The sequence below is a fragment of the Bufo gargarizans genome, chromosome 2, assembly GCF_014858855.1.
Source record: "Bufo gargarizans isolate SCDJY-AF-19 chromosome 2, ASM1485885v1, whole genome shotgun sequence".
NCBI lineage: Eukaryota > Metazoa > Chordata > Amphibia > Anura > Bufonidae > Bufo > Bufo gargarizans.
This window is the reverse complement of record NC_058081.1, coordinates 220,939,179-220,964,168: the sequence shown is the minus strand read 5'-3', so window position 1 is coordinate 220,964,168 and position 24,990 is coordinate 220,939,179. Positions and strand designations below refer to the sequence as shown.

General features: G+C 39.4%; 1 protein-coding gene across 11 annotated transcripts in view; it reads left to right on the top strand.

The window, feature by feature from the left end:
* SFMBT2 (Scm like with four mbt domains 2) overlaps positions 1-24,990 on the top strand; it is a 263,727-nt gene that overhangs the window by 150,589 nt on the left and 88,148 nt on the right. For all 11 annotated transcript variants that reach the window (XM_044280033.1, XM_044280032.1, XM_044280036.1 and 8 more), the window contains 5 exons: positions 9,170-9,416; positions 11,112-11,209; positions 11,408-11,509; positions 21,121-21,268; positions 22,197-22,279. In XM_044280033.1, coding sequence (XP_044135968.1) covers positions 9,170-9,416; positions 11,112-11,209; positions 11,408-11,509; positions 21,121-21,268; positions 22,197-22,279 — 678 coding nt within the window. The remainder of the gene's footprint in view (positions 1-9,169; positions 9,417-11,111; positions 11,210-11,407; positions 11,510-21,120; positions 21,269-22,196; positions 22,280-24,990) is intronic.

Genomic DNA, 24,990 nt, shown 5'->3' with positions numbered 1-24,990 from the left:
GCATTCTTGGTTACCTTTTAGGTTTTAAAGAATTGACATTTTAATCTCAGCTGATAACATTAGCATAATACGATTACATAGGGCTCTTTCACATATGTCCGGTGATCCAACCCAGTTTCTCTCCAGCATGGTGCAAAAAATAATCGACGGAAACTGAAGCTAGACCTGATACCATAGTTTTCTAAGGGATCATCTATATCCATCCATCAGTTGTGATTCCTGCTGGAAAATATTGCCGGACAGAAAATCGCCACATGCAGCGTTTTTCTGTCCAGCGCTATCAGTCTATACTGAAACTGGACCTGTGCACTAAGCGCACACATATACCGTATATATAATTAAGTCCGGCTCTGAAAAAAAAACTGTCCAGACACATCTGATGCACCCAGCCTAATTTGGTAGTTTATCCTTGATTTCAATGCGCTGTAAGGCCTCTTTCACACGGGCAAGATTTCCGCGCGGGTGCAATGCGTGAGGTGCAATGCGCACCCGCAGTGAATCCGGACCCATTCATTTATATGGGGCTGTGCACACGAGCGGTAATTTTCACGCATCACTTGTGCGTTGCGTAAAAAATGGCAGCATGCTCTATTTTGTGCGTTTTTGGCCCCATAGAAGTAAATGGGGCTGCGTGAAAATCGCAAGCAAGTGCGGATGCTGTGCGATTTTCACGCATGGTTGCTAGGAGATGATCCGGATGGGGACCCGATCATTATATTATTTTTCCTTATAACATGGTTATAAGGGAAAATAATAGAATTCTTAATACAGAATGCTTAGTAAAATAGCGCTGGAAGGGTTAAAAAATAAATAATTAATAATTTAACTCACCTTAATCCACTTGTTCGCGTAGCCGGCTTCTCTTCTTTCTTCTTTCTTCAGGTCCTGGGTAAAGACCTTTGATGATATCAGTGACATCACCACAGGTCCTTTTCCTCACAAATGAAGACAGAAGAGATGCCGGGCTGCGCGAACAAGTGGATTAAGGTGAGTTAAATTATTTTGTATTTTTTTTAACCCCTTCAGCGCTATTTTACTAAGCATTCTGTTTTAAGAATGCTATTATTTTCCCTTATAGCCATGTTATAAGGGAAAATAATACAATCTACACAACACCTAAACCAAAACCTGAACTTCAGTGAAGAAGTTCGGGTCTGGGAACCACATTCAGTTTTTTATCACGCGCGTGCAAAACGCATTGCACCCGCGCGATATAAACTAACAACGCAACGCAGGTTGCATACCTACTCGCGCGGGTTTACCGCAATGCACCCGGGGACGCACCCTGAGCCAAAACGTGACGCCCGTGTGAAAGAGGCCTTATACTTTATGATCCAGCAGATGTCTGACTAATTATACCTTCTGAAGGAAGGGTTGACAAGTAAATAGTTTTTGCAAGAAGGTTTTACTGTTTTATCTTTTAATTGTGGAGCCCTTTCATTTTTATATATATAATAGTCACATTTTGCAGTAACATTACTGAATGGTAATAGTTCATAGCCATGATCTTTCTGTATAAATAAGTCCTCATGCACACAACCGTATTTTCTGTCGGCATCTGATTCACATTTTTGGCAGATCGAATGCAGCACCTTCTGTTTATTGTCCGCATCCGTGTGTCCATGCCTCAAATTATAGAGCATGTCCTATACTTGTCTATTTTGCAAACAAGTATAGGCATTTTTACAATGGGAACCATGACTGCATCCATATTTTGAAATCTGCAATTTGTGGACCACAGAACAGATATGGTCCTGTGCAGAAAACGTAATGGTGTTGTATGATCAAGATAACCCTCTTCTATATATCATCTTATAGCCAGAATTAGAGCAATTTCAAACAGTCCTGTCTATGTTTCACATACATAACAGTTCATTTAAAATACTACATTTTAGGAGGAGCTGTCACCAGAGATAACAGTTGCTTAGTAGGGCTTTCCGCAGCCTGACCATTGGAGATCAGTTGATCCATGGATTGCTCGCTTTTTAACCCCTTAAAGACTGGGCCTATTTCCATTTTTACATTTTGGATTTTTCCTCCCCTACGTTCCAATAGCCACAACGATTTTATTTTTCGAGTTCACATAGTTATTTTGCGGGACAAGATGAATTTTTTAATGCCACCATTTAATTTACCATGAGTTGTATTAGAAAACAGGAAAAAAATTCTTTGTGTGGCAAATCTGAAAAGAAAACAGAATTCCGGCAAGGTTTTTGGGGTTTTGACATCACAGCATTCATAATGTACTATAAATGACCTGATGTCCTTATTCTGCGGCTAAATACAAATGCAGCAATGCCAAACTTGAGTAGTTTAGTTTTTTTTTACTACTTAAAAAAATAAAAACCTTTGGAAAAATCTAAAATTTCTTCGCATCACCATATTCTGACAACCATAACTTGCTTGTTTTTTGCTTGACAAACTGTAGTTTTTATTAGTACCAAGTTTGTAGTATGTAGGACTTTTTGATCACCGTTATAAAATTTTTGGGGGGGACAAGACGACAAAAAAAAAAGGCAAATTGCATGTTTTTAATTTATTTTACGTTACGGCGTTCACCACACACATATTTTTTAAAAAATATTTTAATAGTTCAGACATTTTTAGATTCCACGGTACCCAAAATGTTTTTTTTTTTATTGTTTATATATTTTTATATGTAAAATTGGGAAAGGGGGGGATTTTAACTTTTAATATATTGGTGTTTTAAAAAACATTTAACTTTTTTTTAACTTTTTTATTAGCCCCTAGTACATGGGATCTTTTGATTGCCTCTCCTATTCACCCTAATAGAGATCTATTAGGGCGAATAGGATTTTTACACCCTATATTCTGAGCTGTGCCTCATGCATAGCTCAGTATGGAGAAAGCCATGACAGGCCTGGATCGCTTCAGCAGCATCCAGGCTGCCATGGCAAATGATCGGAGCCCTGTGATTTCACTGCAAGGGCTCTGATCAGATGGAAGAGGGAGCTGCATCCCTCTGCATTCACTCACAGGTGCCGTGATCAGTGTTGACAGTGTTGAGGGGTTAAATGACAGTGGCAGTGCGTGCCTACAAGGTTCTGTCAGACTGCTAGTCCAATATTTCAGGATTTGGGGCCCCACTTTCAGCTTTGCCCATGGCCACATTTGGTCTAAAACCGACCCTGGATGTCTTATTTTCATATTGTTACACTATTCATGGGATAACACCTTTAATGCTTCTGTTTTTAAACATTGCTCATTTTTAGGACACGTCCGTAGTGTATTGCGGATCCGCAATACACCCGGCCGGCACCCCCCATAGGACATGTTCTATTTTTTTTCCGGAGCAGCGGTCCGGAAGATCAGGGGTGCGCTCCGGCAATGCGGATGCATACAGCGCACTGTGTGCTGTCCGCATCCATTCCTGCCCCATAGAGAATGAATGGCAATTTGCGGAACGGATGCGGACCCATTCTATGGACATGTGAATGGACCCTAGAGGTGTTTTCCGTAAGAAATATAAACATACGGTGTGAGATAGATAATAAATCTTTGGGTGAAGATAAACTTTAGATTACAAAAGGAAGAAAAAAACAGGACCTGGGAAATTCATACAACTTATGCAACAAGGACATTTCTGGCTGAAACCTTATTTCCAATCATGAGAGTCCCATGACACCATCAATTGTCTTTATTCTTGCAATGGATCCCATGTCACAAGATAATAAAATGCTTCATTAAAAAAGAATAAGGAAAACAGACTAAGTTGAAAGCTACTGTAACACCCTGCAGGACAGGCGGTTGTCATGGAAACCAATTGCCGGATCTGTGAACTCTTCCAGAGTTGGTTTTTAGGTTCTGCTTGTAAAGTGTGTTAAAAGGGGTCATCAGAGCACAATGAAGGGCTGTTATTAAAACTCTCATCGTACATTTCTGAATAGGTTTTTAATGTACTTCCACTGCATTATTCTCTTTAACAAAGAGCTTTATATGCAGATGTCCTCAAAACGAATATCCACAGTCTTTAGGAGATCACTCAGATCTACTGTATGTAAGAAGGAAACAAGGTGCACAATCTAGTAATATACCGGTAGATGTGATCTTTGTACTTTTACAGTACCAGCATGTTCCACTGCACTTTACAGTCAGGGAAGGCAGTTACCGGTAAAATAAACCTCAAGGAAACAATAAAGGTGACCGTGCGCATACGGGTAAGTTCACACGTAGTGGATATGTGGAAACTCTGCAGCAAAGGGGATGAGATATTAAGAGGTCTCAAAAAAATCTTCATGGCAGCTGTTAAAGACTATGAACACCTTCTGGGGCATTTAAAAATGTTTTACTCATTTTGGGCTAAGTCATTTTTACAATAGGTCTTTATTAAAAATTCAACAGTTTTGATGCCACATTAAAAAAACTGGATACGCCTGGATTGTCAGGCTTTTTCATGATGTCTGCGTTGATTCTCTTTACCTTGTGCTACATTGGTGTATAAATGATCTAGACATTGTACATTAACACTTCTTTTGTCCAATATGCTGGGTGAAATCCTCAGTATTTGAGCTAATTTATATGTGGACTTTGAATAGCACCACTTCTCTTGTCTTGTAATTCTCAGTATATTTTCTTGGTCCATGGTGTGTTTTGCGGTCCGCAAATCGCGGATCCGCAAAACACGGATGGCGTCCGTGCACGTTCCGTAATTTGCGGAACGGCACGGATAGCCTTCAATATAAATGCTTATTCTTGTCCGCAAAGCGCGGACAAGAATAGGACATGTTATATTTTTTTAGCGGGGCCACGGAACAGAGCAACGGATGCAGACTTTTGCGGCCCCATTGAAGTGAATGGGTCTGCATACGAGCCGCCAAAACGGCGGCTCGGATGCGGACCCAAACAACGGCCGTGTGCATGAGGCCTTATTCTGTGTATATGGGAAAAGCACAGTACTACTTCTCCTGCCCTGTATACTGGATATGATGTTCCGTACCTACTCTTATTTTCTATATATAATCCTTAGGCATCCACTTAACATTCAGTGGCCATATTCTTCTGTGGTTTTTGCCCCATTTGTCCTCGCCCTAACACTCATAGGGAAAATAAGTGACAAGTGAGCAGTCACTGACACTCATAGGGACAGTGAAATGGAGGTATGCAGTCACTGTAGCATGTGTGGAAGTCAAGAATAGGCTTAAACTGGTAACAAGTGCACATCTGTACAGCATAAACACAGCTGTAGACTCATACACACCAAAATGACACATTTCTGTGGTTAGATTCTAACATACAGAATGTGTGTTAAATGATGCACAACATTTTTACATATGATTGCTCATTTACATACACCATGTCCCCAAACATCGTTAATGACTCTGGACTCTATTGTCCAGACACTATGATTGTCAGAAATAATGCCTGGTTGAAGTGAAGTCTGCAGACACAGACAATACTGAGAATCACACCTAACATGCAGGACAAGAGAGGTGGTTTCTGTACAGTGTCATATATACAAAATAAGGTCAGATACTGAGAATTACACCTAGCATACAGGACCAAAGAATTGCTACTGTGCAGTGTCCATGTATACAGAACAAGAGCTGATACTGAGAATTACTGTACACCCAATATACATGACAAGAGATCTGGTACTGTGCAGTGTCCATGTATACAGAACAAGAGCTGATACTGAGAATTACTGTACACCCAATATACATGACAAGAGATCTGGTACTGTGCAGTGTCCATGTATACAGAACAAGAGCTAATACTGAGAATTACTGTACACCCAATATACATGACAAGAGAAGTGGTACTGTGCAGTGTCCATGTATACAGAACAAGAGCTAGTACTGAGAATTACTGTACACCCAATATACATGACAAGAGAAGTGGTACTGTGCAGTGTCCATGTATACAGAACAAGAACTAATACTGAGAATTACTGTACAACCAATATACATGACAAGAGATGTGGTACTGTGCAGTGTCCATGTATGCAGTACAGAATAAGAGCAGATACAGAGAATTACACCTAGTATACAGAACAAGAGCTGATACTGAAAATTGCATCCAGTATATAGGACAAGAGAAGTGGTACTGTGCAGTGTTCATATATACAGAACAAGAGCTAATACTGAGAATTACTGTACTCCCAATATACATGACAAGAGATGTGGTACTGTGCAGTGTCCATATATACAGTACAGAATAAGAGCAGATACAGAGAATTACACCTAGTATACAGGACAAGAGACGTGGTCACACGTGGTACTGTGTAGTGTCCATATATACAGAATAAGAGCAGATACTGAGAATTACACCCACAGAACAGTACTAGCGATGTGGTACTGTGCAGTGTTCATATTTTTCACCCACTAATTAGTAATAAAACTTGGCTTATAATTTCTCATATTTTTAGAATCTCTCTTGAGATATGAGAGTACTATTTAAAATATTGCAGCATAGCCTACAGTCTTGTCGGCGTTTCTGTAGAGGCTATGGTTTACTGCCTGTCTAAGCAGTGACTTCATTAATCTCTCCTAGTTATACATTCTGGTGTATTGCACGCATACACCAGATCTAACTGTTATTTTATATCCAATATCTCTTGCTGCCTGCCTAACTGAGCTATTACTGCTTTAGCTAAAACTACCAACTAAACACTGCCCCCCGACATGTTTCGCCGGTAAACCAACGTCCTCAGGGGAACCGGGCAGAGTTTGACGCAGGACCAGTGAAGACAGCCTTTTTATTTACTCTTATAGCGACGTCATCCACTGGTCACTCCAATCATAGCCTCCGTTTGAGTGCTTATTGTGTATGGGGCTTGCTACATTGCCTGGTATAGGAGAGTTAAGGAGGCTTGTTTCTACCCTGCCCTATACCAGGCAATGTAGCAAGCCCCATACACAATAAGCACTCAAACGGAGGCTATGATTGGAGTGACCAGTGGATGACGTCGCTATAAGAATAAATAAAAAGGGCTGTCTTCGCCGGTCCTGCGTCAAACTCTGCCCGGTTCCCCTGAGGACTCCGGTTTTCCGGCGAAACATTTCGGGGGCGAGAGTGTATAACTAAGAGAGATTAATGAAGTCAATGCTTAGACAGTCAGTAAACCATAGCTTCTACAATAACGCCTACAAGACTGTAGGCTATGCTGCAATATTTTAAATAGTACTCTCATATCTCAAGAGAGATTCTAAAAATGTGAGAAAATAAAAGCAACCTTTTATTACTAATTAGTGGGTGAAAAATAGAGCGTTATTTGGTCCATAAGGACTACAAGTAAATGAGGGATACAGAGAACTGCACCAGTATACAGGACAAGAGATGTGGTACTGTGCAGTGTTCATATATACAGAATAAGAGCAGATGCTGAAAAATACATCCAGCATTTACTCAGCAAAAAACTTTACAATGTGGGGAGTTCATAAATACCCCCCATGTATGCATTCACCACTGCATGTGTTAAATAAATGTTAAAAAAAGGAATGCACCAACCAGCTTTTGCATGCTAGTATTGGGAATTATATAGTGTATCATTTTCCAACCCCCTATATACATAGAAGTATCTTCCAGGGAAAGAGAGCCATCTTGTCAGCACAACCTTTTATGTTGAACTTTTTAGCAAGTCTTGGGACATCACAATGGAAAATAGCCAAGCCAAATATCCATTCATAGACAGTCGTTTCATCAGTACAGAGTAGGATTCTGGATGGCAAGGTGGCGCTAGCGAGATGGTTCTCCTTCCCTGGGATATACCTCTTATAATATTATTTTCCCACGGAACATTGCCACTAAGCCAAACTCAGCTGTTCTCTTTAAAGAGAGCCAATACCCTGCCTAAGCTGCTTCCGAGACATCAAGCTCAGCCTACCAGAATCCTACTCCATACTGATGAGGGGAAAATATCCCGAAACAGCCGTCTACGGATGTATATTTGGATTGGCTGCTTTCCCTTGTCATGTCCCAAGGCTTGCTGAAAAGTTGGATTTTGACTCATAGGAAGCCAGTTACAAAAGGTGGTGCTATCAAACATGACTTTATTTCCATGAGAGATGGGAGTCTTAATACGCAGCGGGTCTTTTTGAGGAGAGCCAGTACCCTGCCAAAGCTCCATCCCCTATATAGATTGTAATCTTAATAAAAGGTTATACATTCCTAAACCTGATAGGATACGACAGTTATAATACACATGCTTTATTGCTCCTGTAATATGAACCCATCTGAACTTTTTGTGGTTCGCCAGAACTGTAGTTGGAGTGATATAACTCAGCTTCTGAAGAACCGCTGGAGGTCCAGCTACCAAATACCGTTATCTTGTAATAGTATGGTAATTGACAACAATCTATTATGGCAACATTGATCAAAAATTTCTTTTATAACTTTGTCTTTTAGAAATATATTAGATATTCCTCTCTAGTGATAATCATTATTGCAATTATAGTAATGTGTAACTGGTGTTGCTAGGGAGTCAGTAGTCAATGAACAGTGTAAGCTACATTGATATTTGTGTTTAGTGCACCTTATTTGATGCTTTTATTTGGACGCTGGTGGGTCATAGCTTTTATAAAAAGCCTAAATGGGTGCAGAGGGGTGATTTGATGAGCAAGCACTCATCTACTCCTTTTCTGGAAAAAAAAGACTGCCCCATATGTGAAAGGGGATTGCTTGCATGTCCATGTTATGTTCTATGCCTCTCTTCGTCTCCTCTTTGCTCATTCTGGCTGAGATCACAGCTGGCTTATGGAGGATTCTTTAATCTGGTATCCCTCAGGCTCCATAACAGCTAGAGATATGAGCTGTTTCTTGTTTTAAAGCTGACAATTCGTCTTAAACCAGAAAAGGATTGTTGTGCTAGCCATGATACATGTGAAGTTATTGCCTTTAGAAATTTGGTTGGGAGTAAGAACCGCAGGTGCATGCAGCTGTCACTGAAACCCGTTTTTATAGCTGTATCTTGTATAGTATTACGGCTAGCATCACTTAGATAGTCAGATTTAAAACATGACCTGGCTTATATCTATAGCTGCTATGCAGCCTGAGATACAGCCATCATTAGTGAGGACATATGAGATACATTCTTGGCTAATGAAGTGTCACTCTGCATCTTGCGGTAGACCTAATATAACTTACTCCTATAATGTACCAAATTGCTTATAATTTTTTAAATTAAAAACTGCTTTTGTTTCTCTCTAAAAAGCCTCTTCGTGGAAAAGCCCCTGTAGATCTTATTACAGCTGATTCACTCATAGAGCTGCAAGACTCTCAGAATCCCTTCCAGTACTGGATAGTCAGTGTGGTAGAAAATGTGGGAGGAAGATTACGATTGCGGTATGTTGGCTTGGAAGAGTCAGATTCTTGTGATCAGTGGCTATTTTACCTGGACTGTAGACTTCGACCTGTTGGTTGGTGCCAAGAAAATCAATGCAGAATGGAACCACCTTTAGGTATGTCTTAATGATTCTTTTTGTGTTTAGTTATGGTGTTAAGCAAACTTTGACTTCATTATATGAGTGTATAAATCTTGTTGGCAGAACCTTTATGTAAACCACTATTTTTAGACGGAAGGTCTAGTCAATGACTATGCGGTCTGTAATGTCTCTCTAAAGATAAGAACCCACATACTAAACCACTAAAAGATTGTTTAGTACAATACATAACTAAGATGACATTTCATAACTGTACCTGAAATATTTTTAAAATGTAATTAAACATGAGAAATTCACTTATTTAATATACAATATGGCCAGAAAAATACATAAATGGCCAAGTATATAAATTATGCATTTCCTACTTCTATTCTAGTCTTAATGTTCAGCTTAGGGCTCTGATTTCTTTCAATAAAGTCTCCAGAAACAGTGTATTTTTTTTTTATCATTGACCCAAAAGCAAAACATGTAAAGTGATCTAATTTGTATAGTGTTGAGTTTGTTCCCACGCTTTGTCGGAAACCAGCGGTTTGCTATTAGTGGTTTTAATCAGGAAACAGGCCATTTTTTATATGTTCACTCTGATATATACGGCTAAACATTCAAGCTATCCCTGCTTAGTAGGCCGGATAGTCTACGAATGCCAGTGAAATTACTAGAGATGAAAGTCTGTAGAAATGCTGCCTGGTGATTTCCTGATTACTCCTCTGTGTGGAGTTGCTTTCACTGTTATCTAGTGCAATATACTGGGATACATTTCTTAACTGGCACAATAGGTTGGCATAATGATATCTGGAAAAAACACCAACTAGAAATGACAAATTGTATCTTAGTGTAATTCCTGGACTGGACAGATATTGGGACACTGAACAACCCTGACAATATTTTGTTTGCAATTCCATTTTGCATTGTAGATTGAGGGATATATAGATAAAAAGCTTGAAATATTGTTCGAAAATGGTACTTTAGGACTCTAAGCATTAGTTAAAATAAAAACCCAGCCCCTTTCTATATGAACAATTAGGGTATATGGACATCAATAAGGGGGTTTCTTTGTTCGAGGCCCCCTTCTGTTCAGAGAAAAAAATGCCAGTTTAGTGCTGGAACAATGTGGCTGACTCCAGCTGATTGTCATGGGTTTCTGAAGCCAGACCAACATCGATTATCTGATCATTGGCAACGATTCAATCTAAGATTAGGCTATCTTTGTGAAAGAATCCCTTAAAATGTAGTACTTGAAGATATGCGTAAAGTAAAGCTTAATGGGACTGTGTGTTCTCCTCCAAGCCCCATGCGGTGCGGTACTTCATGAGTAGCACTGCTTCCCAACACTAAGTTGTATGTCCATGCTCACTGCCCTGTTACTGTGCTGTGCACCCACAAACCAGTGCTGGAATACATCGAGGAGCCTCATGAGTCCTTGCAATGTGTTCCAGCGCAAGATTGCAGATGCACAGCAGGGAAACGGGGATATGTATAAACATAGTGATCCAGAGTCAGGGGCAGCAGTGGTCTTCATTTAGTTGATAGAGCTTGGAGGAGGTGACAGACTCCCTAAAATGGGTTGTAGAATAAGCAATTCCATGGTTTACTTGGGTCCACAATTGCATATATCACAAATAATAATAAATGAAATTGATAGCATCAATGTTAAAACTGGCTTGAAAACTGTAGTATTTTCTACATAATATTTGTGTATTTGTAATACTTCAGATCTTTGTCCACTCAAGAGTATGTCTGAATGGAAAAGCGCTCTTGAAAAATCTCTGGTAGATGCAGCAACACATCCTCTTCCAGTTGAAGTTTTTAAGGTAAGAATCAGCGTTAGTTACAAGGTTGTAATTTTTTCACCTGTCTCCCACCTCTTACGGACCCAGAACTCACTGACTTGTAAGCATAATCTCTCTTTCAAATAACATAAACATATGCTATTTTATAGTGCAAAAAATGACCTCCATCTCAACCTCACCAGTTTATTTCTAGTAACATAATTTTTATCTTTTATGAAGGATCATGCTGACCTAAGGCCCCATACATTCACTGTTGGGATGAAGGTGGAGGCAGTAGATCCAACTGAACCTTCTAATATTCGTCCTGCAACTGTCACCAAGGTAATTCTTGTTAAATAATGACAAATGAAATTGTACATAGGGATCTGTAAGGTCTAAATTCAGTCTTCTTACTCTATAGTGATAATAACATCTATTATTACTGTTTAATAACATCTAAACATTTGCCAACAATCTGAATTTCTAGAATTTGAAGGTGTAATCTCTTTACGCAATTCTTCTATGTAGTATTTCAAAGGTTATGGAATGCAAAACTAAGCAACTTTCTAAAAAAAAATCCTACCATTTATCTTTTGCATAGTGTGTGTAAGTCCTTGATCTAGCCGATAGTGCTGCATAATCTGACGTGTCTATCAGAGTACTTCTTCTGTTTCCAATGACTATTCTCTCTGTTCTTCCATTTAGTGTTAAATTGTAGACAGCAGCATCCTGGACACACAGATCCAGCACATATTACTGGGAGGGGAACCCCCATAGGAAAGCCTGAAACTAGAAACAGGTTACAAACTATATATCAGGGAATTTGCAACTTTTTTTTTTTTTACTCAATGTGTCCATTAATAAAGGTAACAATCATTTTTTTCCATGTCCATAGCCTTTAAAGGGAAACTAGACCCTGAAAAACATAAATCACACAAATACACTTAATCCATAGTGCACACACAGCTATGTCTACAAGGTGCTGCCCAAACTGCTGCCATAAGCTGTTTAGGAAAGATCTTGCAAACAAAACACTTTGGGGGTCATTTACGAACAGATATACACCACTTTTGTGGCGTATATCTGAAGCAGATTCTGTTGCACGTCATGTTGTGGCAGAATATGCAACTTCTTCCTTGCTCACACCTGGCCTAAATAAGGTAGTGTGGCGGGGAAGGGGACAGGTTGGTGGGCCCGTCTCATTCATAATTTTCTACGCCTGATTTAGGGTCCATTCACACATATTGTGGATCCGCAATACACCCGGCCGGCACCGCCATAGAAATGCCTATTCTTGTGCGGACAAGAATAGAACATGTTCTATTTTTTTCGGGAGCCGCGGACCGGAAGATCGGCGGCACGCTCCAGAAATGTGGGTGCGGAGAAGACATAGTGTGCTCTCCGCATCCATTCCGTCCCCATAGAGATAGAATGGGTCCGCAAATTGTGGAACGGATGCAAACCCATTATTACAGATGTGTGAATGGAGCCTTAGGCGTAGAAAATAGTCTAAATGTAAAACAGCAAGAAAGCCGTCTTATATTTAAAATCAGCGATGGATACACCAAAGTAATGTAGAGGCGCCTCTACATAACTTCGGCAATCCACCTCCAGTACAAGGCCTTATTAAGGCGTTTAATAAATGTGCCCCTTTGTCTCCCCCCTCCCATTTTCGTCTACAGAACGGCTGTATGAATGAGCCTGACATCATTAGACACACTGAACAGGAAGTTCAGGAGAGGGGTGGGTCTTAACAACACTGAAATGCTGGCAGATCGGTCTGCCTCCACTGCTGGCCACTTTCTCTCCCACTTCCCTGAGACCTATCATCTGCTTCCTTGCCTTTTCAACTTGCTCATTTCACTCCAGCCAATTTCATTTCACCCCATTTACCAATTGAGACAGAGCTAATCAGTGCAGAGAAGCAGTGAAGGGCCTGTAAGGACCTGTGTGATGTCACAATGTAGGCGGAGCTCCCGTACTGTATGTATTTGAGAGGTTAGTGTTTCCCTCCTATAAGTTTTCAAATAATAGGAATTGTAGTCCTTTCCTTAGACTCACTCCTTGTATCGTTCATTGATAGCCCATAATAACATCTTAGAAATGCTGGGAGTTGTATTTCTGCCATCTTATATCCCTCTCAATGTAATATCCACTGATGCCCCATAATAACAGTGTGGAGATGCTGGGAGTTGTAACTCTCTCATCATATCCTTCTCCATATAAATGCCACTGATGCCCCATGATAACAGTCTGGTCATCCTAGGAGTTGTATTTCTCTCCTCTTATAGCCCTCTCCCTATAATGTCTAATGATTCCCTATAATCACAGTCTGGACATGCTGGAAGTTTTAGTTCTCTCCTTTTATACCCCTCTCTCTATGTCTACTGATGCCCCATAACAACATTCTGGACATGTTCGGAGTAGTAGTTTTGTCATCAGATGTCCCTCTCCATATAATGGCAACTGATGCCCCCATAATAACAGTCTGGGCAGGCTGGGAATTGTAGTTCTGTCCTCACATACCCCTCTCCTAATAATGTCCACTGATGCCCCATAATAACAGTCTGGACATGCTTCTTTTTGTTAAAGACCATACATCCAGACAGTTAATCTCCAACAGTCCATTTTTTTAGCATCTTCAGCAGATGTCACTTTATAACATCTGTCTGAAGCAGCTGTTTAACATGAACATCATGTGTATACAACGATGGACAAAAATGTGATGTGAGCACAGCCTTACATGTTTGAGTAATACTGACTATCACTAGAGAGGAAGATCTGATAGATTTCTGACAGATGGGGAAGGTTTCCATCAGAACAGACATTTTTACTTACATAGTTGTTAAGGTTGGAAAAAGACAAAAGTCCATCAAGTCCAACCTGTAATCCTGCTATATTGATCCACGGAACAAATCCCTGGATCAATGTCCATCTTCTTTTTAAATAGGGGTTGGACCAAGGAAAAGGGTGTGTAGAACAAGATATCTATATATTGTCATAAGCTTCAATGTTATTTTGAATTAAAAAGTCATCTAAACCTTTTTTGAAGCCAACTACTGTATTTGCTGCGACCAGCTTCTGCAGCAGGCTATTCCACAGATTCACAGATCTTACTGTAAAGAATGCTTGTCGCCTCTTATGACTGAATCTTTTTTTTCTCCAGGTGTAGGGAGTGGCACCTTGTTTTTTGAGGGGGTTTAACACAGAATAGCTTCCCTTGATATTTTTTTATATTTGTACAGGTTAATCATGTCCCCTTCGGTTCATTTAATCTTTGCTCATAACTAAGATCTTACAGGCCCTTTATCAGTTTAGTTGCTCTTCTTTGTACTTTTTCTAACTCCAGGGCATCCTTTTTATGGACTGGTGCCCAGAACTGAACCGTGTATTCCAGTTGAGGCTGCACCAACACTTTGTATAGTGGTGATATTTCATCCCTGTCCCGCGAGTCCATACCTCTTTTACTACAAGACAAAATTTTGTTGGCCTTAGAGGCAGCTGACTGCCATTACATGCTTTTATTTAGTCTATGATCTACTAATACACCCAAATCCTTCTCAACAAGTGACTCTCCCAGTTTTACTCCCCCTAGGACATATGCTGCATGCAGAATATTAGACCCCAAGTGCATAACTTTACATTTATCTATCTTGAACTTATTTTTCCCAAGTGGAGGCCCATTAGTAAGTTTGCCCAGGTCAGCTTGTAACTTATTAACATCTTCCATAGACTGTACTGTATTACAAAGTTTGGTGAAGCCATTTTTTCAATCCAATTACAGATTATATTTTCTAAACCAATAGACCTCAATTTACCCATTAGTCATCCATTTGGGACAGTATCAAACGCCTTTGCAAAGTCCAAAAACACTATCGACAGGCTTCTACTCACCTCCTCATAAAAACTAATCAGGTTACTTTGACAGCTTCTGTTTTTAATAAAACCATGTTGGCTATCACTTATTATATTATTTACCATTACATAATCCTGTATGTAGTCCTGTAGAAGGCCCTCAAACATTTTTCCCACTATGAACGTTAAGCTTACTGGTCTATAAATTCCTGGTGAAGACCAAGCACCCTTTTTGAAAATGGGCACCACATTTGCCTTGCGCCAGTCTTTTGGTACATTGCCTGTCATTAAATAATCTGTAAATATTATGAACAGAGGCAAAGCAATAGCTGAACTGAGCTCCTTTAGAACTCTAGGGTGTAATCAATCTGGACCTGTGGTCTTGTTCAATTAATTTATTTTTAGCATATTAATGACCATATCTACAGTCAGCCAGGTAAATATGTTATTTGAGGTATTTCCACTAGTGGCACCGCCCTCATGAGATGCCCTCTCTTTTTTTGTATATACAGAGCTAAAAAACCCATTTAGGAGCTCTGCCTTCTCTCGATCCCCAGTGACCTACACCCCGTTACCATCATTTAGGGGTCCTACATGTGCTGACCTTGTTTTTTTTGCATTTATGTATTTGAAGAATGTTTTGGGGTTGCTCTTACTTCTTTGGCCACCTGTATTTCATTGCGTATTTTCGCTGATTTTATTAACTACTTACATAATTGATTTAGTTCTTTATACTTTTTAAAGGCTACAACTGACCCCTCTGATTTGTATTTCTTAAAGTCTCTCTTTTTGTCATTTATTTCACTTTTTACACTATTTGTAAGCCATGTGGGGTTTAATTTTATTCGCTTGTACTTGTTACCTCTAGGAATCTATTTAACAATATACTTATCCAAAGTAGATTTAAAGCACTCCAATTTAGCATTAGTGTCATTATGTGACAATAGTTGCTCCCAGTCTATGTCCTGAAGTGCAGCACTCAACCCTGAGAAATTCGCGTTTTTGAAATTAAGTGTTTTTGCCCTACCGACCTGAGTTTGTTTTTTATAGTTTAGTTGAAATATAATTATATTGTGGTCACTGTTGCCAAGGTTTTCATGGACACTGACATTTCTCACAAGCTCTGCATTGTTAGAAATTACTACATCCAGAAGAGCATCGCCTCTAGTAGGGTCTTCTGCAAACTGGCCCATAAAATTATCCTGCAAAAAGCGCAGGACTTCTCTAGGCTTTGCAGCAGAGCCAGAACCATGTTCCCAATCTATGTTTGGATAGTCAAAATCTCCTATTATAACTACTGTGCCAGCCTGCGCCGCCCGCTCCATTTGCACATACAGTTGTGTTCAAAATAATAGCAGTGTGTTTAAGAAAGTGAATAAATCTCAAAATCCTTCTAATAGCTTATATTTCCATACACACAAATGCATTGGGAACACTACACATTTTATTCCAAATCAAAACATTAAGAAAAATATATCAAATTAGTGTTGTTCCTCTAAAAAAAATGGAAGAAAAGTGAATATTAGACTGTTCAAAAAAATAGCAGTGTTTGTATTCTTCTTTACAAACTCAAACATTCACTATATAAACTGAAAAATGTTTGAAGATTTAGCTTTCCTTTGAATCACTTAACTGATATTTAGTTGTATAACCGCTGTTTCTGAGAACTGCTGGACATCTGTGTTGCATGGAGTCAACCAACTTCTGGCACCTGTGAACAGGTATTCCAGCCCAGGATGATTGGACTACATTCCACAGTTCTTCTCTATTTCTTGGTTTTGCCTTAGAAACTACATATTTGATGTCACCCCACAAGTTTTCTATTGGATTAAGAAATCTTGTTGGTCTGGAACCAAGATGTTGCACGTTTATTGGTGTGTTTGGGGTCGTTGTCTTGTTGGAACACCCATTTCAAGGGCATTTCCTCTTCAGCATAAGGCAGCATGACCTCTTCAAGTATTCTGATGTATTCAAACTGATCCATGATCCCTGGTATGCGATAAATAGGCCCAACACCGTAGAATGAGAAACATCCCCATATCATGATGCTTGCTCCATCATGCTTCACTGTCTTCACAGTGTATTGTGGCTTGAATTCAGTGTTTGGGTGTCGTCTGACAAACTGTCTCCAGCCACTCGACCCAAAAAGAACCATCTTACTTTCATCAGTCCACAAAATGTCTCTTATAGGCCAGTCATTGTGCTCTTTGGCAAATTGTAACCTCTTCAGCACATATCTTTTTTTCAACAGTGGGACTTTGTGGGGGCTTCTTGCAGATAGCTTGGCTTCACATAGGCATCTTCACAGATAACTTTAGACCTTTTTTTTATCTTCCTGGAACTGATTTTTGGCTGAGTCCTTGCCATTTTGGCTATTCTTCTATACATTTGAATGGTAGTTTTTTCGCTTTCTTCCACGTCTTTCAGGTTTTGGTTGCCATTTTAAAGCATTTGCGATCATTTTAGCTGAGCAGCCTATAATTTTCTGCACTTCTTTATGTTTTCCCCTCGCCAATCAACTTTTTAATTAAGGTACACTGTTCTTCTGAACAATGTCTGGAACAAGCCATTTTCCTCAGAATTTCTGAGAGAAATGCACTGTAGCCATCATGTACAACATTTGCAGCCTTCCTTCCTTAAATAAGGGCAATAATTGCCACCTGTTTTTCAAAGAATAGATGACTTCACACATTAAACTCCACACTGCTATTATTTTGAACATGTCCCTTTCAATAAGTGATTGAATTACAGAGAATCAGCAGCATGCATGTCATGACTGTTGGGTTTCTATTACTCTACTACACCTGCTAGTAAATTATTTGCCATGTAGAAATATCATTGATCAGTGATTGATCAGGTTAGTGATGTCTGGCTGCTATTATTTTGAACACAACTGTACAGTCGATCATCTATCTCCTCAGTGATATGGGGGGGGGGGGGGGTCTGTAGATCACACCAAGAATTATTTTTTCATAATTTTTTTTCCCTCTGAATTTCCACCCACAAGGTTTTAACACCCTCACAACCTTCATCCACAATTGTTTCTTTCACACTTACTTTCATATCACTCCTGGCATACAAACATACACCACCACCTTTGCGTTTATCCCTATCATTTCTAAAGAGTGTAAAACCTTGAAGATTTACAGCCCAATCATGAGAAGAGTCCAGCCATGTCTCAGCAACACCAACTACATCAATATGTTTCTCCAGTACCAAGGCCTCAAGCTCTCTTATTTTGCTTTCTAGACTTCTGGCATGTGTGAACATACATTTTAAGTTGTCATCAAATTTTACACTTTTAGGAAATGTATTTTGTTATGATCATTTTTCCTCCTTCGGAGTTGGTTTGCGACTGACGGGTCTCTTATACACTTATCTAATGCTACCCCCCACCATCCATTTCACCCACAAATATATTCTGACCCCTATCTAACCTTTCTGCCTCTATATTTATAGCCATATCCTCCCCCCTCATCCCTAGTTTAAATGCATTGCCACCCCAGCCAGAATTCTCTCCCCCAAACACACCAGCTCGCCTTCCATTGAGGTGCAAATTATCTGCGGAAAACAGTTTGTACCCCAGTGAAAAGTCAGCCCAGTGGTCTAGGAACCTAAACCCTTCTGCTCTACATTAAGACTTAAGCCATGCATTTAACTCCCTAAGCTCCCACTGACTGCCCTGTCTAGCGCATGGCACAGGCAGTATTCCAGATATTACTACCTTGGAGGTCCTTCTCTTCAGTTTGTAGCCTGGCTCTTTAAAAATATCCGTAAGGACCTTCCACCTACCATTTATTTTGTTATTGGTACCAACATAGACCACGACAGCTGAGTCTTCCCCAGCCCAGTAATCCACCCGTTCCACCACATGCTGAACTCTGGCACCAGAGAGACAGCAAACCATTCGGTTGAGGCAGTCTTTGCAACAAGTTAGTAAATCAGTCTTCCTGATTATAGAAACCCCTATAACCACTAACTGTCTAGGCCTACCTTCACTACCATATCTTCTCTCACTGACTGCTGCGACAAACTGTTATCTGGGTTATATTTATATATATTTGAGTGGGGAGATGGATTTATCTTGGTAGATTTAGTATTCTGTAGTACATTACGGTTCCACAAGATTATAACCCAGCTTTTACAGGACTCTGAAAGGAAAATCTGCCTCACTATGGCACTATTTAGGAATGGGGAGGGGGCTTTATCTTGGAGTTAGTGTTTTGTAGTTTATTACAGCTCCACATAGTTGTAACCTAGCTTTCCCAGGATCCTGTAATGGAAATCTGTCTAGCTATGGCACTATTTAGGAATAAGGAGGGGGTTTATCTTGATAGATGTGATATTCTGCATTCTATTATAGCTCCACATGGTGTAGCAAAATCTATTTTGAATTATTACCAAATTGGAGATTACTTTCAACAAAATAGCCACACTCACTGTCTAGACAAAAGTTATTCACACTAAACCCAGCCCCCTCTTTCAACACTTTCTGTCTTGTGTGCACTAGTATGAGGGGGCAGAAGACATGGCTGCAGCCTAAGAGAACAATGCACTGTTTTTCTAGGTTATTTTTCATGGTCTGCAATTGTGATATCTGACAAAACAAGAGAAAATAACAAAGACACATAAGTAGATTATGTTTGTTCTTTTTTGTGTTTGGATTCTGGGCTTAATTTCCCTTTAAACTTTAGGGTATCTTTAATAAAGTGAACACGGTAATAGTAGAATACCAATTTACTAGATATATCTTCTGTACTCTGTTGTGTTTATTTCCTAAATGTTAGGAAACATGCCGAACATGTTAATAGTGGTATGGATTTCTGTCATTGTCCCACAATACATATCATATATTCTTTGTGAACTTAGTGGGTTTCTAAGATGTTGGTTGCAGCAGTTTGCAGCTGCAACTAGTATCATATGATGATTCACAATGACCAGAAGTAATCTTTGCAAAGGTCACTTTCAGGGCGAAGAAAATCACAACAAGAAAATCGAGATTATGAGCAAGCCCTGGTATTATCTTTAGGTCGTTAGTCATGGATGCCTGGAAAAGATAGCATATAATTTAATGTGGAAATTTACCATTTGTCTTAGGTTGTATGTTGTATTTCCTATATCCTAATGATCATTTTCAACTCTTTTTTTGGAGTGTTCTGCAGTTAGCCTTCCTTAAAATAAGACTTATACACATTAAAGACTGACTGCTCATTGACATTCTATATACCATAATATGACGCTGTTTATGGGGTATAGTAGCAATTTTTATAGGGGAGAATACCTCTGTAATATAACATTAAATAGAGCTTGCATTTTTTGAATTCATATACAGTTTGACAGAATAATTGGGGGCATAGGTATAGCCCTCATCTGTTTCTGTGTACTCGTTACATGGAGTAATGCCATAAAAATGGTATGTGCTTAATGTAAATGTGATTCAGAAAAACTTAAGTTTGAATATGTTTTCCTATATCATAAAGAGTTGGAAAGTGGTGTATGGGGTTTTTATAATTGTTTTCATCACCTCCAAAAATGTCTGAACGATTAAAATATAGGAGTATCTATCCTGTGAATGTTGAAATGGGAAAACCCAGAAATGCCCAAATTGGTGGTGTTTTTTTTGTCACTTTGCTTCTTTGAAAAAAATTGAACAAAAAGTGATCAAAGCGTCAAGTGTGACCCAAAATGGTGCCTATAAAATCTACAGTTTGCCATGCAAAAATCAAGCCCTCGCGCTGCTCTGGAGGCAGTAATATATAAAAGTAATGGGTGTCAGAAATTATAAGATCATTGTGTTGTTTTTAGCACACAGAGAATGCTGTAAAAACAACCCCCCCCCCCTCAAAAAAAAAAATGGCAGATTTTTATTTTTTTTATCCAACAAATAATTTTTTTCCCTTTTTTTTATACAAGACATGGTAAATAAAATGGTGCTGTTAAAGTACAACATATCATGAAGAAAAGTTCTCATGCGACTATGTAAATGGGAAAAGTATATAAGCTATTGCTCTTTGGAAAAAGAAAAATGAAAGAAAAAAAATTAAATTGACCTGGTCCTGAAGTGGTTAATACAATCAATCTCTCTTTTTTTATTGCAGGTTTTTAACAACATATACTTCCTAGTAACCATTGATGATTTAAGACCAGACGCTAGAAACGTGTCAGTGCTTTGTCATGTTAATTCCCTGGGACTTCTGCCGATACAGTGGTCTCTTATCAATGGGGTTAATCTCACACCTCCAAAAGGTCTGTAATGCTGTCATATAGAATCTATATACATTATAAGTAGAGGTAGATTTGGCTTCTTTAATATAATCCGTTGAGCTCTATATAACAGCCATTCAGATTCCGACTGTCATGTTGATTAGAAGATGAAAAGAAACCATAGACACAACAAGGAGGTACTGAAGGATCAACTATGCCTAGAGCACACGTTTACATCCATCTCACAATGTTATTGAAGGAGGGTCAGTCACAATAATGAACTTAACAAACTTTACTGCTAAAAACACACAAAAATGCACATGCAAAAAACACTACTAATGACACAAAAGTGCAAAAAAAAGAAGAAAAAAAATGAAAAGTAAATGTGTGCATCCAGCATTAGAAATGATCCTTTCCTTATGTGTGAGTAAATTGGTATTTATTTAGGCTTCGTTCACATCACCGTTAAGCCTTTCCGTTCTCCTCTTCCGTTTAGGAGCAGGAGAACGGAAAGTACGGATTCGCCACATAACTGAGCCGAACTGAGCCCCATAGACTATAATAGGGTCCTTAGGTTCCGTTCGGCTCAGTTATGTGCCGAATCAGTCCTTTCCGTTCTCCTGCTCCTAAATGGAGCAAGAGAAAGGAAAGGCTGAACGGTGATGTGAACGAAGCCTTAGCAGGGCCTTTGTTCTGACTTTTCTCTAGATCAAAGATTGCTGTAACATAATGGACTAAACTGGATTAGATGTATTTGCTTTTTGTAACTATTCAAATGCCATTGAAATTTTATGGTGTTTCCTTGAGTTGTTATCCATAAGCATATGAACTATACACAGACTAAGCAGGAAAAAATGTTACATTCATTACTAAATACTGTCTAAATATGTGTACATGCAGAAATCTAAGATTTCATGACCTCCTGCACCTGACCTAGTGTAAAGCATTTCCTCATATTTTCTGCAAGCAGGCTATCCAGAGCAGGACTTTGACTGGGCGGATTACCAGAAGCAATGTGGAGCAGAGGCAGCACCTCATTCCTCCTTCAAAAACGTAAGATTCCAGTACACCAATCTTAGTTATTAACGATGTGCAATGTGATAACATCACAAACAGAAGAGGCTTGTAAAAACTACGCTGCAAGATTGAGAACAGGAAATGTGTGAGCCCTGCTGGATGTGCTCCATAATCTGTTTAGCACTGATGATAATGTATGGCTGTGTCCTAAATTCTCACTGTTGGGTGGAGTTGATTATTAAATTCCCAATCCTAGCAGCTCTATCTAATGTTTGCCAATAAATGTAATCTTCTTATTCGCTTGTTATATAGGATTAGAAACATTTTTGTCAATGAGTTGTGCCCGGTGTTGCTATTCAGCTCTATTGAAGTGAATGGAGTTGAGCTGCTATACCACACACCTGTGGACATGTGTGGTGCTGCTTTTCAAATTATTTTTGTTATTCTCATGATAGACAGCTCCTTCAATAAACCAGAATGGGACTACCTTTCATTAAAAAATGGACTGTCGTCATGAGAAAACACCATTAACCCCCTTGGTGACGTTATGTACTAGTACGTCACAGCGGGAAGTGACTTCCCGCAAATTGACATACTAGTACGTCATGATGATCGGGTGGCACCGGAGCTGTACGCGCCCGATCAATACATGAGCCTTGCGTGGCCTCCCACGCGGCGATGACAGGGGGGCGATGGCTGCCATGGCAACCCCAGGCCTTGCAAAGGCCTCGGGGTCTGCCATGTACGGAAGCGTGCCCCCAGGCTGAGTCTCAGAGGCAAACTCTGTGTTCTCACTGACAGTTAATGTAGTACAGTACAGCATGTATTGTATTACATTGAAACAGGGATCAGAACCTGAAATGTAGAAGTCCCTGTACTAGGACAAAAATAAAAAGTGAAAACAAAGTTTAAAAAAAGTGTTTTATAAGAATAGAAATGTAAAAGTTTACAGTGAAAAATAAGGGCCCCTTTCCCTTCATCAAGAGATTTTTAATAAAAAATGTAACAAAAATAGGCATATTAGATATTGACGCGTCCGTAATGAGCATCTGTATGAAAATATTCCCCCCTTAGGTGAATGCCTTAAAAAAATTAAAATATAAACTGTGCTAAAACAGCCATTTTTTTGTTACCTTGCCTCACAAAAAGTGTAATATTGAGTGATCAAAAATCATATGTACCCCAAAATAGTACTAATAAAACGGTCACCTTATCCCATAGTTTCCAAAATGGGGTCACTTTTTGGAAGCTTCTACTATAGGGGTGCATCAGGGGTTCTTCGAATGCAACATGGCAACTTTAAGTTATCCCAGTGAAATCTGACTCCAAAATTAATATGATGCTCCTTCCCTTCTCAGCCCTGCCGTGTCCACATACACTAGTTTATGACTACATATGGGGTGTTTCTGTAAACTGCAGAATCAAAGTAATTAAATTTTGAGTTTTATTTTGCTGTTAACCCTTGCTGCCTTACAGGAAAAAAAACGCTTAAAATGGAAAATCTGCAAAAAGATTTTCCTTTAATTCTTGAGGAACACCTAAACTTAACAAAGTTTGTAAAATCATATTTGAATAATTTGAGGGGTGAAGTTTCTAAAATGGGGTCCTTTATGGGTGGTTTATACTAGTAACCCCACAATGTGACTTTATAACTGAACTGGTCTTTAAAAAAGTGGGTTTTGGAAAAAAAAATTTATTACTTCCAAAATGCAAACAATAAGGCAGGGTAACAAACAAAAAGGCAGCGTAACAAACAAAAAGGCAGCGTAAAATACAACATGTCCAACCTTTGTTTCCACTGACAGAAGATTGTTGGGGACAATAAAGCTGCCCACTGCTAGCAAGATGAGTTAAAGGGGTTGTCCATGTTAAGCCACTGTAAATGGTCTAAGACAGTGATGGTGAACCTTTTAGAGACCGAGTGCCCAAACTGCAACCAAATACCCACTTATTTATCGCAAAGTGCCAACACGGCAATTTAACCTGAATACCAATATAGTATATCTTCCATGTACTTTATCATTTAGCTATAATAGCTTAATAGCCTACATACAATGCGCTGCCTGTGCTGTTCATAGTGCGTCTTGTGCTGATCAATGGCAGGAAAAGTTTAAAGCATATTGGTACGCCATAGACTTTTTCCAAGGCGCATGTGCCCACAGAGAGGGCTCTGAGTGCCGCCTCTGGCACCCGTGCCATAGGTTCGCCATCACTGGTCTAAGATAACAAAATAATTAATACTCACCCTTTTTCTTCACTGGTTCATTCTGCACTGGTCTCCAGTCCTCCTTTCCTGGCTGCAGCAGTATATGCAACATCCACTGCTGAGGCCAGTGTTTGGCAGCTATTTGAACTATGTGAATGGAGTGTCACCGCTGCAGCCACGAAGATGACGTAAGTAGTGGGGAGGACTGGATCACAGTGCTGGAAGACTTAGGGGATAAACAGTTTTTTTTATTAAACTCACACAACCCCTGTAGCATTTATTGAATGTCATCTTATTGGTAGAACAGTTTGATCTATGGTAATATCACTGGCCATGGCCCCTGTGCATTTGTATCATACTATAAAGCCTTTTTCTAAACAGCAAGTCTACAGATCAGTCTCTCATTTTTCTACTTATAAAGATGAAACCTCTAGTACATGATCCTCATGGAAAAGAGTGGTAAATGCATTTACTCTGTTGTACACTTTGTTCTCTATACAAATTATTCAGCTCAGTAGGTCTAATGGAGAACAAGGTTCAG